This window comes from Leptopilina heterotoma, unplaced genomic scaffold (assembly GCF_015476425.1).
Source record: "Leptopilina heterotoma isolate Lh14 unplaced genomic scaffold, ASM1547642v1 Lhet_299, whole genome shotgun sequence".
Classification (NCBI taxonomy): Eukaryota; Metazoa; Arthropoda; class Insecta; order Hymenoptera; family Figitidae; genus Leptopilina; species Leptopilina heterotoma.
Genome location: NW_025111002.1, coordinates 344,072 through 358,983, shown reverse-complemented (window position 1 = coordinate 358,983; position 14,912 = coordinate 344,072). Strand labels below are relative to the sequence as shown.

The 14,912-nt window shown below is 28.9% G+C and overlaps 4 protein-coding genes across 5 annotated transcripts; 2 read left to right on the top strand and 2 right to left on the bottom strand.

The window, feature by feature from the left end:
• Positions 1-887: 887 nt before the first annotated feature.
• LOC122504458 (serine/arginine-rich splicing factor 1A) lies at positions 888-2,917 on the bottom strand. The gene is made up of 3 exons (XM_043615583.1): positions 2,562-2,917; positions 2,089-2,473; positions 888-1,977 (listed from the first exon to the last, which is right to left on the bottom strand). The coding sequence occupies exons 1-3, from the start codon at positions 2,729-2,731 to the stop codon at positions 1,789-1,791; spliced, it is 744 nt and encodes a 247-aa protein (XP_043471518.1). The 5' UTR covers positions 2,732-2,917; the 3' UTR covers positions 888-1,788.
• A 1,044-nt stretch (positions 2,918-3,961) lies between these two features.
• LOC122504452 lies at positions 3,962-8,795 on the top strand. Its single transcript, XM_043615573.1, has 7 exons — positions 3,962-4,118; positions 4,748-5,128; positions 5,212-5,540; positions 5,797-5,899; positions 6,004-6,451; positions 6,536-7,199; positions 7,319-8,795. Exons 1-7 carry the CDS (start codon positions 4,070-4,072, stop codon positions 7,949-7,951), a joined length of 2,607 nt encoding a protein of 868 aa, XP_043471508.1. The 5' UTR covers positions 3,962-4,069; the 3' UTR covers positions 7,952-8,795.
• A 1,291-nt stretch (positions 8,796-10,086) lies between these two features.
• LOC122504455 (adenosine 3'-phospho 5'-phosphosulfate transporter 1) lies at positions 10,087-12,772 on the bottom strand. Its single transcript, XM_043615579.1, has 8 exons — positions 12,528-12,772; positions 12,011-12,222; positions 11,679-11,887; positions 11,344-11,568; positions 11,067-11,217; positions 10,768-10,979; positions 10,556-10,681; positions 10,087-10,379 (listed from the first exon to the last, which is right to left on the bottom strand). The coding sequence occupies exons 1-8, from the start codon at positions 12,575-12,577 to the stop codon at positions 10,212-10,214; spliced, it is 1,353 nt and encodes a 450-aa protein (XP_043471514.1). The 5' UTR covers positions 12,578-12,772; the 3' UTR covers positions 10,087-10,211.
• A 171-nt stretch (positions 12,773-12,943) lies between these two features.
• Positions 12,944-14,566, top strand: LOC122504456 (RRP15-like protein). 2 transcript variants are annotated; one of them, XM_043615580.1, is made up of 4 exons: positions 12,944-13,102; positions 13,487-13,979; positions 14,076-14,286; positions 14,370-14,566. In XM_043615580.1, the coding sequence occupies exons 1-4, from the start codon at positions 13,072-13,074 to the stop codon at positions 14,478-14,480; spliced, it is 846 nt and encodes a 281-aa protein (XP_043471515.1). In that variant the 5' UTR covers positions 12,944-13,071; the 3' UTR covers positions 14,481-14,566. The 2 variants fall into 2 exon arrangements, with proteins under 2 accessions (XP_043471515.1, XP_043471516.1); XM_043615581.1 differs by having other exon boundaries at positions 12,994-13,190.
• The last annotated feature ends 346 nt before the right edge of the window (positions 14,567-14,912 follow it).

The following is a 14,912-nucleotide window of genomic DNA, read 5'->3' as shown; positions in this document are numbered from 1 at the left end:
TCATTTTAAAGGAAATGCACTGTGACTGGTGCTCTTTCGAAAAGAGGAATTTGCGGCAAAGGAGACGCAAATGCTTCTTGGAAGAGTGGCAGCAGCAGCAGCAGCAGCAAATGCTCTTTTGAACGAGTAACAGAATGCACTGCTGTAGCAGCGTTCTTAAAATTCTTTCAGTGTAGTAATTTAAAAATGGTCAAACTCTAATGGTCTTTTCAAAAAAAAAACTTTCAATCGTTTAACCATTTAGAAATTTTTTTCAGTTTCATTAATTTCAACTAATTTCATATCAATGTATATATATAATAGATAAATAATAGATTTTATATATATATATAATATATAAAAAAAACTAACAAAAAAACCATTCAAGACCAAATTTGCAGATACGATTTTAAAATATACAACACAATACAAGAATCACTTCCCCTTAATTATTATCATACACAAATTAGTAAATATTTACTATTACTAGGCATATAACTTATTTTTGCAATTTGAAATTCTAGCAAAACAATTATTTCAACTCTTTTCAAATAACATATGAAGACAAATTAATATAGAATACTTATTGTTTACTGTTTAAATGAGAACATCAAGTTCGTGGTCTTATTCATTTCAGAAGTTGTGTATCAATATTAGTATGCATATATAGATGTAGGTACACATAAGTTAAAGATACATTCTCACTTGAAAAAATTATTTTTCAACTTACATACACACTTTAAAAAAAAAAATGTTTTGAACCTGATAATAATTTTTAATGAGACTTCAGTTATAAGTATAAACATAATAATTGAGAATTTTTCTGTTTTGTGAAAAAAATGATTTTTTCTAAGTTTTGTTCCAAAGATTTTTTTTCAGTCAATTATAATTTAAAAATGAGGAAATTCTTTTGAAATTACCATTTTTTATATTACTTTCTTTGTACAATTTTACAGATTAAAAGTAATTTTTTAGAATTAGAATGTTCTGTATAATGTCCTTTTATATTTTAAGGTTGTTGGAAAATTTACTTTTCCCATCTTATATCTTTGCAGTGAAGAAGGAAAAATGTTAATATTTCTTGATTTCAAATTATTATAAATTGGAATTAATACTGCGAGAAAGTCTTGAATAACAAAAGAAAAAGGAAGAAAAAAGAAGAAAAAATTGAAATACATACCTACTGAAATATTATTAAAAACATGATCACAAATAATAAGAATTAGAATTAAAAATTTTTTAATACTAATAAATTTCATCTTCCAACTTCCTTAAAATTAGTTTTTAATCATTGAAAAATAATTTAATTTATAACAGCATAAAATACTAGAAACAAAATTTCCTCATTAAAATCTGAGCTTCAAACCCACAAAGGAATGTTTCATTTTTACCTTAACGATTATTACGACAAAGTCAATTTATAAAGTATACAAAAAATCTACTGTTAGATATAGATTAAATTATGAAAATTCCAATTAAATGTAAATTTCCATTGACTTTGCATTTAATTCTTGACTTAAATTCAATGTGTGTGTGTGTGTATGTGTGTGTGTTTGTTTGTTTGTGTGTATCTATTTGCGCCTGATAATTCGACGTAATATTACAAAATATTCAAGTCCCACTTTTTGTATTGCTGTTTTGATTTTATGGAGAAGAAATTGACATTTCTTTTCTCTTTAAATTTTGATACACTTTGAAAATATTTTATTTGAATGAAATTGCTTCTCAAATCAGCAATAATTAAGCGTGAAAATGCACAAATCTGAAACAGTATTGGTTGTATTATCAGGTGGGGAATATACGTACACACTAGTCGTAAGAGCGAGATCTGGATCTTGAACGAGAGCGCGTATGACGTCGTAATGGTGAATATGTTGGTGAACCACGACGTCGTGGACTGTAACTTCGAGAACGTGACCTTCCTCGCTCTCGATCTTCACTACGGCCTCGGTCACCTCCGGTATGATCCTCTTTTACTCTGATATAAGCCACTTCTCCCTAAAAAAATGTATAGGATGAGGATGTTTAGAAGCAATTTTGTTGGTTAAAATTTCTTGTGAAATTAAATTTTAAATGTAAAATGGTAAAATGACTTGCAAGTAATTATACCTCATGAGATCTGAATCGAGAGTCATCGAGTTTCTTCACAGCATACTTCATGTCCTCGTATCGCAAAAATTCAACGACCCCAGTACCGTCCTTGTATACATCTGCAAAACAAACGTCTCCAGCCTCTCGCATGTGATCCTTTAAATCTTGCCAACTTCCGGAAGGAGGAAGTCCAGTGACTAAAACGCGATACTGTGAACGACGAGCAGGTGGTCCTCTGCCTCGTGAATTATTCATGTCGCCTCGACCACCTCTGCCACTGTCACCACCTCCCCGACCACCACGGAAATTATTGCTTGGACCACCGCCTCGAGGGAATTCTACTCGAAGACGATAGCCATCGTAGTCGTAACCGTCTCTTGCATGAACGGCATCTTCTGCATCTCTAAAGAAAGGAAATATTTTATATGCAATTTAATTTCATAATTTACAAAAGGAAAACTCTGCGACAATTAGTAGTAAATTTAAATTACCTAGGATCATCAAATTCCACAAAAGCGAAGGGTGGTCCTCTTCTATTCTTCAAATCAACAAATGTCACTTTTCCAAACTTATAAAAAAGATCTTGGATGTCCTTGGTTCTTATATCGGGAGGAAGATTTCCCACGTAGATTCGACATTCATTCCTTCCGCCGTGAGACATTATTGCAATCAAGTATTTCTATTCACTTTATAAAGAATTTTATGAAAAGTAGTCGTATTTGTTCTTGCACTTGCTGCTTCCTTCTTCTTAACCCGTATGGCGATTGGCGTGGTTTCTTGAAACAAGAAAATGGCGAAAGTTTTTCTATATATGTGTAGTCAATTTGTGTGAATTGGTTGTGTTGCGTTCTTTTATCAGGGTTGAGAAACTACTTCATACTTAGTGTGTATGCATGTACGTCACTTATACGTCACGTAAATTACATGGGGTTTTTTCACGTATTTTACACGTTTGTAAATTAAAGGCGCTTGTACACCTCCTCCGTTCTAAATATATCAGAAACGTCCAGCGTTTTGATTGGCTATGCTCATAGAGAATTTCCAAAAACGAATGAATGAATTTTCGCGATTGTGGGGCTAATTTTGATTGGCTTTGACAGACATTCTATTGTCTCTTTATGGAGCATTTATACGATAAAAATTGGCCAGAATGTAAAATCTACATTGGAGTAAGAGAGACATATTATACACAGTTTTTCTCTCTTACTCCAATATAGATTTGACCAAAATACTGGAGGTATAAAAGCACCTTAAGGGTGCAATCCCATTACAGCAGAATACGTCGACCGAAAACAGAAAATCATGAGTGCGAAAGAGATAGATAGATATTGTTGTTCTTTTCACTCTCATGATTTTCTGCTTTCGGTCGACGTATTCTGCATACATGGGATCGCACCCTAAGCCTTCAATGAGAGAAAAAGGCTGCGGTTAGGCTGGAGTCCCATGCCAGCGTTTTGCGTTGCGTTTTGTAACTAGGCCATGAGTGTGAGAGAGATACAGATATATGTTTGCTTTATTTGCACTCATTGCCTAGTTACAAAACGCAACGCAAAACGGTACCATGGGACTCCAGCCTTACACCTCTGCAGGCTGCCTGCCTGCGCAGGCAGGAGCAACGAGAGTAAGGGAGAAGTTTGAAGTCACTGACTCTCTTACTCTTGTACGTTAAGGCCAACGCAGAATAGATCTGTAAACGGAACCGCAATCGTAACCGTAAGCGTAAGAATGAGTTAGAGAAGGATAAACAATATACCTATCCTTCTTTAACTCATTCTTACGGTTACGCTTACGATTGCGGTTCCGGTTACAGTCTATTCTGCGTTGTCTTTACCATGACAACCTGCAGGCAGACAGGCTGCTGCAGAGGTGTAACCGCAGCCTAAGTTTCTTGCACTGCGCCGACTGCGCGATATGTCAAATCGTAAAGATTGTGTATAAAAAGATGGATGTTGAAAAGAAAGTGTGAAACGATTATATTTAAAGAATTTTATACTTTAAAATGAATTCTAAAAAAGGATTAAAAAGCGTTCAGAACTTTTATGATGAAGGTAATAAATTTTAAATATCATCATACTTTATTTACAACTATAAATATTATTTGAGACTTGTTAAGTGTCTGGGAGTAGAAATGTCAAAACATCTTTTTTTCGAAATTCCGTCTGCTGTGCGTCTTCATGGCGTCTGCTAGTTTGACGCCGCCAAGAAAATGATTTTATTTTTATTTCATTATATGTATAAAATAGGAAATTAACAGCTTTATTTATTTAAAAATTAACGCTTTTGGTTTTATTTTAGAAAATGTTTAAAGTGTTAACAAGCCAGCTTTGATGAGTTGTGCGATAACATGAAAATAATGAAACAATTTGCAAATATGTAAATGCACAATATTGGCTAAATAATTTGTATATAGATTTATGTTTTTTAAAGTTAGAGGAAATTTTAATCTTGTGTGATTTTACATTTTTTATAAGTGGATATCATTAGAATTTTAATTCTCACCTACATTAATATTTATAATAAATGCGTTATATTGCTATATAGCAAATATTATTATTATTATTTTACGAATTGAAATTTTTAAGATGTCTGAAATTTGTTAAATTAAAATTCTTTTCATATAATAATGAATAAAGAGAAAAATGAACAATTATTTTTGTGTCATTTATTTTTTTTATAGAGAATGTAGGAAGGGATAGTCCAGCAGCTTTGCTGGATATGTTAGCTGAAGTCGCATCTCAAACTCTTCATTCAGAAAAAGAGCAAAGTGGAAAGATATTAGTAAATAAAAGCAAAACAAAATCAGAATGCTTAAAGCGAAAAAATCAGGATTTAACTTACACTGTCGTTCAATTACTTTCAATGCCAATAACTCAATTGGTTAAACAGTTTTCAATATTTACGAGTGATGAATTAAAAAGACAGTATTCATACGTTTGCGCTTTAATGCCTAACTGTGAACAAAAGTATACCAGTTTTGCTAGTGAAAGCAAGGCACGAATGTCTATAAAAGCCCACTTGGAGGATCATTTGGAATATTTAAAAACAAATAATGAAACTTGTAAGAAATCTTTTTTTTTTAATTTAAAAAAAAGAAAAATTAAACTTCTTTATTATTATGGTTTTTAAAAATTTTATTTACAGGCACAACATTCACAGCAAGTGCAATAAAGAAAACAAAACTACAAAGCAAAAAAACAAAAGTGCCACGAACTAAGAAACCCCAAGAATTGTTAAATAAAGAGAACAAGGATATAAAATCAGAAAAGCCCACAAATTATTTGCGAAAAATTTTAACAGATGAAATAAAATTTGTTCCAGAAGAAAGTAAAGGCATTATTGATGAAGCGTTAAATGAAGACGATGTAAAAGTTTTGGGCGATCACAGTTATTATGAATCTACAAAAGATAACGAATTACTTGAAATGTCAAACGACAATAATGAAATTATCCCTACAACTTGTAATGAAAACGTTAGTAAAATATTTTTATATTCCAATTTTAATTTTTTTTCTCTCACTAACAATATTATTATTTTCATGTTGCTTTTCAATCACAAATAAAATAATTAATTTGAGAAAAATGCAATTTTATTATTATTATTATTATTATAATTAATAAACTTGAATTATTTATTAGAATGGTAAATGAAGGAAGAGTATTTATGTATCTTAACCCAATGTATTTAACTTGATTCTTGTTTCGCTTATGTAATGCTTTTATTTTTAGATCATGTTAATGGTGGTGCAAAGCGACGGTGTTCACATGAAAGAAGTACCCTATTTGTCTGAAAAGAACCAAGATTTAAATCAAGAACCAATTTATCTGCCAGGTTTGTGTAATTCTCAAAAGAAAAAGTAAAAAGAAAAAATAAAAAATAACGCAGTATTTGAATGAAAATTTCTTGAATTTTTATTATTATTATTTTCTTTAAAGAACCCGTTCAAACGGAGGAGGTTTATGCGAGAAATATGGAAAGTCCTGCACCTGCAAAACCAAAAGGAAAAGCAAAGTTTATTGGCACGAGTCGAGAGGAAAAGGAAATGGCTCTGCTTTTAATGGATCGAATAAAAAAGAAAGGAAATCCAAGTGGAAATAATCTTCAATGTCGAATTTGTGATCCGCCGAGAACTTTTACGGCGCCAACTACTCTAGTTTCTCATTATAGAAGTCATGCGGGAATTAAACCTTACGAGTGTAGAATATGTAGATCTGTTTTTACACGGCGACATAGTTTGAAATATCACATGTTAATTCATCAGAATCAAACGCGATTCACTTGTGCCGATTGTGGAAAGAAATTCAGACATCCTTCACATTTCAGAGAGCACAGAAGAAGACATACTGGCGAAGCACCTTTCGGCTGTGAGGATTGTGGTCAAAGGTAAGAATGAAGATAATAGATGAAAAAAATTTAATTAAATTTAATTAACTCTCTATATTTGTAATGTATTTATGTTAATTGTAGATTTAAAACACGCAACACCTATAAGCGTCATTTGAAAACACGACATGGGAAAGTTTTAACAACGTCAGGTGAGTTGCTTCATCTTTCGGAGGAAGATTTCCAGAAAGTTCGTACAAGTCGAAAAAAGAAAGCAACAGTTGAAACCAATGTTATTGATGAAAATTTAATTGCGTCTGAAACAATCTTACGACAGTATGATGAATCCAACAGTGACGTTCACGAAAATGAAAATTATAATCATCAACTCACAGCCAGTGACGAAGGGACTGTTTGGATGGAAGAAAGCAAACAAGAGAAATACGATAATTTCACGATTACGAGTGAAATTGAAGAAATGGAGAATAATGATGATGAGGAGTCTCGCGTTTGTAAGACTGATTTCTTTGAGACTGAAGACACTGAAAATGAACAATTTAATTCTACACATCATCTACTTGACAGAATCAGTCAACCAATCAGCGAGGAAAATTCAATTGTTTTAGATGAAACAGTTGATGAAACAGATTTGGAGTTTATGAAATCTAATACTCAAATTTTATACGAAAATAATGATAATCAAGAAATATATAACGTTGATGAGTACGAAAATGAAAATATTGCGGAAGAAATCTTGGGATATGAGGAGCAAGTTTTGCAGGACATTGATGTAATTCATGAAGTTCAGGTAAAATAAAAATCTAAACTACTTTTTTATATGTAATGAATGATTCAATTGTTGATTGTAATAATTATTATTAAGTATATGCATTTTTTTAACGAAATAAAATTTCTCAACATTTTCAGATAGAAAATAATTCTCACGACTTTGATGAATGTTCGACTTCTGTGAATGTTTTTTGTGATAATGAAGAAGAAAATGTCGATACTAATCCTTTCCAAGTTTTGAAAATAAAAGAAATTCCTTTTGATGAAACTGAAGAATTTGTGAATGAAGAGAATGAAAATGAAGAAGAGGAAGAAGAAGAAGAAGAAGAAGCAGAAGAAATTTTACCAGACGATCCAATAACGGACTACGAAAATAATTCAGAAGATATTAAAGACATGGAAATCATAAAAGAAAATGCGTTTAGTGAAAAATGTTTTTTAAATAATGAAGATGGTGATGATTTGATTGATGCTGAGACTAAACCTGTCTTTAATTTGAATTTAGATCAGAAGGAAAAAGTTATAGTCGAACCCTGTGGAATTCCAATTTCTCATTTTCAAAGTCAGTCGGCCTTTCATATTACCAAGGATGGAAAAATGACCTTATTTGGTAAACAAGCACAAACAATTAATTTAATGCAAAATGGAAGTGCAATTCTCTTTCTGTCAAACGGGACAGAGTTGACTAAAAATTTTTTGAAAATTAATCAAAATGGAATTCTTGTAAAGGAACTGAAAACATTGCCTATTGCTGCTGCTCCCGATAAGTAGGTCTCGTCATCTCGGCGTTATTTAATCTTTGAAATGTTCAGATAACACCAAATTTTTCATTCATTCATTTTTTTTTTTTTTTTTTTTTTTTTTGTGGTAAACTTGTGTCAAATAATAAAATGTCATCCTGATATATGTGATAGAAGTTAGTGAAAATTTTTCTAGGATGCTTACAAAAAATTTGCAGAAAATTTTTCTTAAAAATATTGAAAAATTAAAAAAGAAAGTTAATTTTTTTCTTCTTTCAATTAATTTTAACTTTATCGTGATATTTTTCTGTTAATTTGCCATGAAAACTTAATTTTCATGACTATTTTTTATTTGCAACAAGTTTTCTGAAAGCTTTGTGAAAAGTGATGTGCTATATATTAATTCTAGGAGGGAGAGATTACTTTTTCAAGTTTAATATTCCTAAAAATTTGTTCCATTTATTATAGAAATATTATTTTTTTATCAAGAGCAAGAAAAATATTGGTAATATGTATATTAAAATCTTCAAAAATGAATCTCTCTGTTTTTGTAGAAGTGAAGGTTTAACATTTTTTTTTGTCTAAATAAAACTTTATAAAAGAAAGACTTTTGAGCAGATCGCAATGTAAGGTGTCTTTTTTCATACTTTTAACAAGATTTGAATGTTCTCGGACATTTCAATTGTTAAAATATTGATTTTTTGTTCCATTAAAATGAAGACAAACCCTTTCTTTTGTATACCTATCTAAATAATATACGTAGACTTGAAATAGTGCATGTAAATATAATAATTTTCAATACATGTAAGTCTAAAATAGATTTTGTAAAATGCATTGGACACATTTTCTATAATATAATATAAAAATACGAAAAATTTAAATATTTCATTAAATGTTCTTATTATGCATAAAGTATAATCTGCATTTATACAAGCAATTGTCAAACAAATTTGATGTTTATTTGAAATATTTCATTTACTTTTGCAATCTAGACTTCAAGTTCTGTTCTCATTCATTGAAATTATGCAATAATTTAATTCCTTTGTACTTTCAATTTTTTTTAAATTAAGTAATGCTTAAGTATCTCAAAGGTGTCTTCCACTCGACAGTTGCAAATACACATTACATTTATTCTACAAAATATAGGTACTTTTAATTTTGCAAATAATATTTATTTAGTTTTTTTATTGTAATTGTATAACAAGTTATTGAAATTGAAATTAATTTTAATTTTTTGTAAATTTCTTATTTTGACTAAAAATATACAATAATTTTTTACGCCTACAAACAAAAAAGAAAATAGAAAACAAAGTTGGTTTGTATTTTTATTATGTTTAATATTAAGAAAAAGTTTAGTTTATTTTCTTCATTTCGTTTTTGTACTTAAAAACATATTAAGCATTAAAAATTATTTTTTTATAGCAATTTATGTATTGTATTAATAATTTTTATGCATTAAAAGCAATAAATGATTAATTATAATTTTATTATATACCCAAAAAATGTGCCTTATTGTATTGTATTTTTGAAATTTAAATTAGCTTGCTGCTTGAAAATAAATACGTATTTAAAAAGTCTAAGGATGGAAGGATATATAAACTTTTATTTTTTTGCATTTTATTTATAGAAAAAAATGTATCTTGTTTATTACCTATTATATTAAACTTAAAAATTTTGTACGAATATTAATAACATCACATTTTCTAAGAAAATGAAAGCATGTAATCGCAGAACATTTGTATTTTTATACGTATTTTGTACTTATATATTTAATAAACGCAACAAAAACTAATGTCGAAAAGTTTCTCTGTACTTTTTTAAAAATTACCTATTATTTTTAGTTATTTTAACAGTAAAAAAAAGTATGATGTATAGTTCATAATATATATATGCATATATTGAATTCGTAAATAACTTAAAATTAAAAAAAAAGAAACACACTTATGTCAACTCTGTAAAGTATAAGTTAAACATGCGTCTATTTTACGTAATGTTTTGATGATATTAAAGTAGGTAGGTAGGTAGGTATATAGTATTAATAAATCTGACTAGAAAATTATTATTTTTTTAAAACATATTATAAAAAACAGATCTTTCTCAATAATGATTTCTTATACATAATTATAATATTTCTTAAACAGTTAAAATAAATTTAATTATTGGGTGTAAGCTTATTATTTTTTTTTTATTTTCTAAACTCATTAAAAATATCTCTATTTCCAGTACACAATATATAATAAATTTAAAAACAAGGAAGACAAATAATAAAACAATAAATTGAATCATAAAATTTAACATCTTAGATTACTCACTTCTGTTTTTTGCTTCTTAATAAACCGCAGTCGGCTCTTACAATAAATGCGAAGAAAGACGGAGAAGAAAACTACAAGTATTCCAAAAATACCCAAATTTGTAACTGGATGATGGTAGACTAAACATGATAGTAGAATTGCTAAACTCTAGAAGAATGTTGAAAAATTTAACAATTAATAATTATGATGGCATTAAAATTTGAAAATTGACTTTAATGTACTTTAAAGAAACGTGATAAATGCGTGTTTGCATGCATGGTGCAAACTTTTGTAATTCCCCCTCTAATTTTATTCATACCAAATAATAAGTGATTCAAGTTTACCTGTCTTATGGTCATAATAATGACAAATGTGACTGCACCGAATTTTGAAATTGTATAATAAATATACAATTGACCACTAGCTGAACAAATTGAAATTAATAAACAATCTATAATAAACCTTGGATGCTAAAATTAAAAAAAATTAATTTAATAAAAGATTGCTTTTCGTTGAAATTGAATAATAATAATAATATATAATAATGTATTATTGCCTTTGTCATAAAAGTTAAAGAATAAGTAAACGTTGACTGTTGAATAAGTGATGTTGATGTTAGAAGACATGAAAACATATTAACTGCACACATCATTTGTACACTTGTCATTCCATATTCGGTAAACAGTGAATTTTGCCAATTACTTGTGAAACTGTCAAGTATCATATATCCAGCAAGTAGTATAATACCAAAAAACGTAGTAACTTCATCTAAAGAGTTGTTGTTATTATTATTATTTGTATCGATCATTGGATTAATTCTATAAGTCATTATAGGTACGTGCATAAATTTCTTACCTGTTTTAGAATCAGTACTTCCCAACATGAACATGGTCATACCAATGGAAATAAAAAATGCAGTGACATACTCGTAATAATCGTAAGAATTGCGTGAAATAATTTTTCCCATTATCATAACAGGAATAATTTTTGAAGCTTTTGCCAAAACCTAAAAATGAGTAAATAAGTCAAGTCATCAATCCAAAACGTTTAAACCAAAAAAATTAAGAAACAAGTAAAAACAAATATCTGGAACTTATTATGTAATATTTTCGTTTACTGGCAATCTACTAACCTGAGATGGGAAACTGACGAATTTAAGTGCTTCATATTGACACCAACTGCTTAAAACATTCGATAAAGAACAAAATACATATTTATACAAAGGTGTTGTGTGGTGAGGTTGTCTTTGAGCCATTAAATAAAGTCCCGACATTATAAATGCTAAAATTCTATTCACAAAGACTAAAAATTGGGAATCTCTAAAGTGACTTTTATTGCCATAGTCATCAATATACTCCTGTAACATAATTAACATAATCATCAATTAACAATAAACACAGTATTTCATGCTAATTTTCATGGAAAGAATTAAATTTTTGAAATTTACACATCTCTTTGTTTATTTACTTGTGTCATAATTTTCTCCTGTAAATATCCCCATGTCAGATAACTAACTTGAAGTCCCAGGAAACAATATAAAAGTAATAAAATTTCTTGAATAAAAGTTTGTTGATGCGCATAATTTTGTGGTGTGAAATGCGTCGAGTCTAAAAGACCACCAGACTGACCAGAGCCAATGAAGCAAGCATGCAACAATTTTGGCAAACATCTTTTTCCTAAAATAATGATTTTTTTCTTTATAAAAAGGACTGAATTTAAATTCATTGATTTGAACTAATATAATCACATGGTTTCCTTAAAAAGTACTAAGATATTAAAGTAATTTAAATTTGCTTTACCTTCTCTTTGTAGATATTTACTATGATGAACATATTTATGAATAAGAAATCCGGGTAATAATACTGTAAGATAACCTAACGTATTTAAAGTGAGACGAATTATCCAATTATAATTAAAAGACGAGGTGAGAATTTGCTCCCCAGTTCCTAAAAACGATTTGACTATTTGTGTTGACCCATAAATCAAGCTTACAGAGAGAAGTATTATTATACTGAAAGTAATTACAAAATATCATTTATTAATAAAATACATACCTATGTTGTTGAAAGGAAAATTATTATTAATTGCTACATATCAACACAATGTAATGTAAATAAATAGAAAATTAATTATTATGTAATTTTTAGAAATGATTCCATTTTTTTAACGAAAACTTTATTTCATAAACCGTAATTGGAAATAAAATAGTAAATTTCTAAGGTAGAAATAACTTTAGTTTTAATTATTATTATTAAATAATGACACTAAACTATTGCTAGAAAAGTATATATAATTTAAAAAATACGAGAAACCTACCATATTACAATATCACCTACATAATTATTAATCTTCTTCATGGATTTCATAGCTTTCAATAACTACAACATGTATTCATATCACTTATTCATATATCTAAGGAAACTCATAAATTCTCCTCGCCGTATTGTTATTATTCTTCTTTTTTAATACAATCGAATACATGAAGAATCCTCCATTGTGTCATTTTCCTCCTGCCGCTCCTGCCTTTTCTTTTCTATTGTTGTTTTCAGAGAATGAGAGAGAAAAAAACACAAACATATAACTGTCCTTTTTTAATATGGCAGCTAGACCTGAAGGGTCGTTCATAAACTACTACTCCAAGGGTTTGGGGAGGGGGAGTCGACGAAAAATGGACAAATGGTCGTTGCAGAAAGACCCTATAATAACCATATTCAAATCAACACAAAAAGTTGAAGGTTTCTCTGTGTTTTATATGACCCGTGGCCATTCTTGGGCCATTCACACGACACTTCACAATCACTTGACAATCACTTCACTCACGTGTTTTTACATTCGGTCATTCGGAGGTTGAAAAGTGTTAATGTTTGACAAATCTTCAAAGAATTATTCTAGTAAGTGTTTTTGGAATATTTAAAAAAGTCAGTTTTATTAATTTGTGATATAACAAGGGGAATAAAAATCATTGTGTGGCAGCAAATTGTATGTATACATATTTTATATATGCAGAGTTATATTAATATGTGTTAAATTTAAGGTTATGTTTGGCATTTAGGCCGCATTGTTGATTGTGGCATATAAACGCTTTGAACTTAAAATTTATTTCATTCTTTTAAGATGAGTACATCTATTTATTTAAAATACATTAAATAAAATTAATTTATTTAATAGTTTTGAAGTAATATAAATTGTAAATTACTCTTTTGATACAGGGTCAAACTATTTCAAATAGATTAAAATTTAATTATCAAAATTTATTTAAATTTATTAATTTACAGTGGAAATGATGAGCGAAGATGAATCTGACAGTAATAGTCACCAAAGTGAAATTGAAATGGAAAAGCTTGTGAATAATGTTGATGAAGAGATTTCTAATTCTGAAGGAGAATTAAATTCGAAAGGCGACAAACATGAGGATGAAATGTGCAAGTCTTCATTAAATGATAGTAACAAAAGTAAAGTAAATAGTGGTTGGGCAGATGCCATGCGAAAAGTTTTAAGTAACAAAAAACCAAAGCGAAAAAAATCTATTGTCTTGTCAAAGGCTAAGAAACATTGTAATAATGACTTGGAAGAAAAGAAACAATCACTTTCGTTTGAAATTGAAGATACAAATGATAATTTTAAAAATAAAACTGTCAAAGAAAGTGTCGACGAAAAAGTAAGTGAAGAGAAAAAACGAAACAAGAAAATATTCAAGTCTGGAATCAGAATAAAACCTTCGCACTTAGATAGAGAAAGAGAAAGGATTCTACAAAAAATTGCTACTAAGTAAGGTTTCATTTGTCTTTTCTTTTTGTAAATGCAAAAAATTATTAGTTTAAAATAGTTGTGTAGATATATTTATGTTTTTTCTATTAATTTCAGAGGCGTTCTACAATTATTTAATGCAGTGAGGCATCAACAGATTGATATTGACAAGAAATTAGTTGAAGCAGGACCTTTGGAAAGAAAACGTGAAAAAGTTTTGAAAGACATTGATAAAAAAGCTTTCCTCGATGTCCTTATGGGTGGAACTAAAAGTATTACAGTTGATAATTGTGCAAATGAATCAGTAATGCAAAACGGAACACCAATGGTTTGTTTTATATTTTGTCTAGTTAAAAAAATTAATTAAAAATTTGTTTAAAAAAATTATATGTGTATGTCCTTGTGTTGTAGGAAAAGAAAAATGTTTGGAAAGTCTTGAGGGACGATTTTGTTATGGGTGCATCATTAAAGGATTGGGATAAAAATACACCAGTTGAAGAGAATAGTGATAATGACGAATGAATTTACACCACTGTAAAAAAAGAAATATTTGTTATTTATTATATTAATAAAGTTGTTTTATACACTGATTTAAAATAAAAAGAGAATTTTTTGTTTTTCTTTTACTAAAAACTGAAACTCCGTATTTCATTCTCTTTATATAATATGTTGAATTGATAGAAAATGTATAACTAACCAATGTTGTCGATTCTCTATTAATTAATAGTTTTAAATCGACATTGAAATAATTTGTGAAATATAGTACGTAAATGAATGTTTTTCTCTCGTGCTTTAATTATTATTCATATAAGGCTCTCTTGTGTTTGATGGACGGAATGATTGTTTTTAAAACATTTTTAATTCATAATAGGCGACTATTAAAAATATCTGATTGCGCGTGTTTCTTAATATTAAAAAGTTTGCATTTACATAATTAGAGAACCAAATTCAAGT

Coding starts and splice junctions, on each gene's coding strand:
- LOC122504458 (XM_043615583.1), bottom strand. CDS start 2,731: ATGTCTCACGGCGGAAGGAATGAATGTCGAATCTACGTGGGAAATCTT. Junction 2,474..2,561: donor GTGGAATTTGATGATCCTAG/GTAATTTAAATT, acceptor TCCTTTCTTTAG/AGATGCAGAAGATGCCGTTC. Junction 1,978..2,088: donor CTCGATTCAGATCTCATGAG/GTATAATTACTT, acceptor ACATTTTTTTAG/GGAGAAGTGGCTTATATCAG.
- LOC122504456 (XM_043615580.1), top strand. CDS start 13,072: ATGTTTGACAAATCTTCAAAGAATTATTCTA. Junction 13,103..13,486: donor ATCTTCAAAGAATTATTCTA/GTAAGTGTTTTT, acceptor ATTAATTTACAG/TGGAAATGATGAGCGAAGAT. Junction 13,980..14,075: donor CTACAAAAAATTGCTACTAA/GTAAGGTTTCAT, acceptor TATTAATTTCAG/AGGCGTTCTACAATTATTTA.
- LOC122504455 (XM_043615579.1), bottom strand. CDS start 12,577: ATGAAATCCATGAAGAAGATTAATAATTATGTAGGTGATATTGTAATA. Junction 11,569..11,678: donor AGGAGAAAATTATGACACAA/GTAAATAAACAA, acceptor ATTATGTTACAG/GAGTATATTGATGACTATGG. Junction 11,218..11,343: donor TCGTCAGTTTCCCATCTCAG/GTTAGTAGATTG, acceptor ACTCATTTTTAG/GTTTTGGCAAAAGCTTCAAA.
- LOC122504452 (XM_043615573.1), top strand. CDS start 4,070: ATGAATTCTAAAAAAGGATTAAAAAGCGTTCAGAACTTTTATGATGAA. Junction 5,129..5,211: donor AAAAACAAATAATGAAACTT/GTAAGAAATCTT, acceptor TTTTATTTACAG/GCACAACATTCACAGCAAGT. Junction 6,452..6,535: donor TGTGAGGATTGTGGTCAAAG/GTAAGAATGAAG, acceptor TGTTAATTGTAG/ATTTAAAACACGCAACACCT.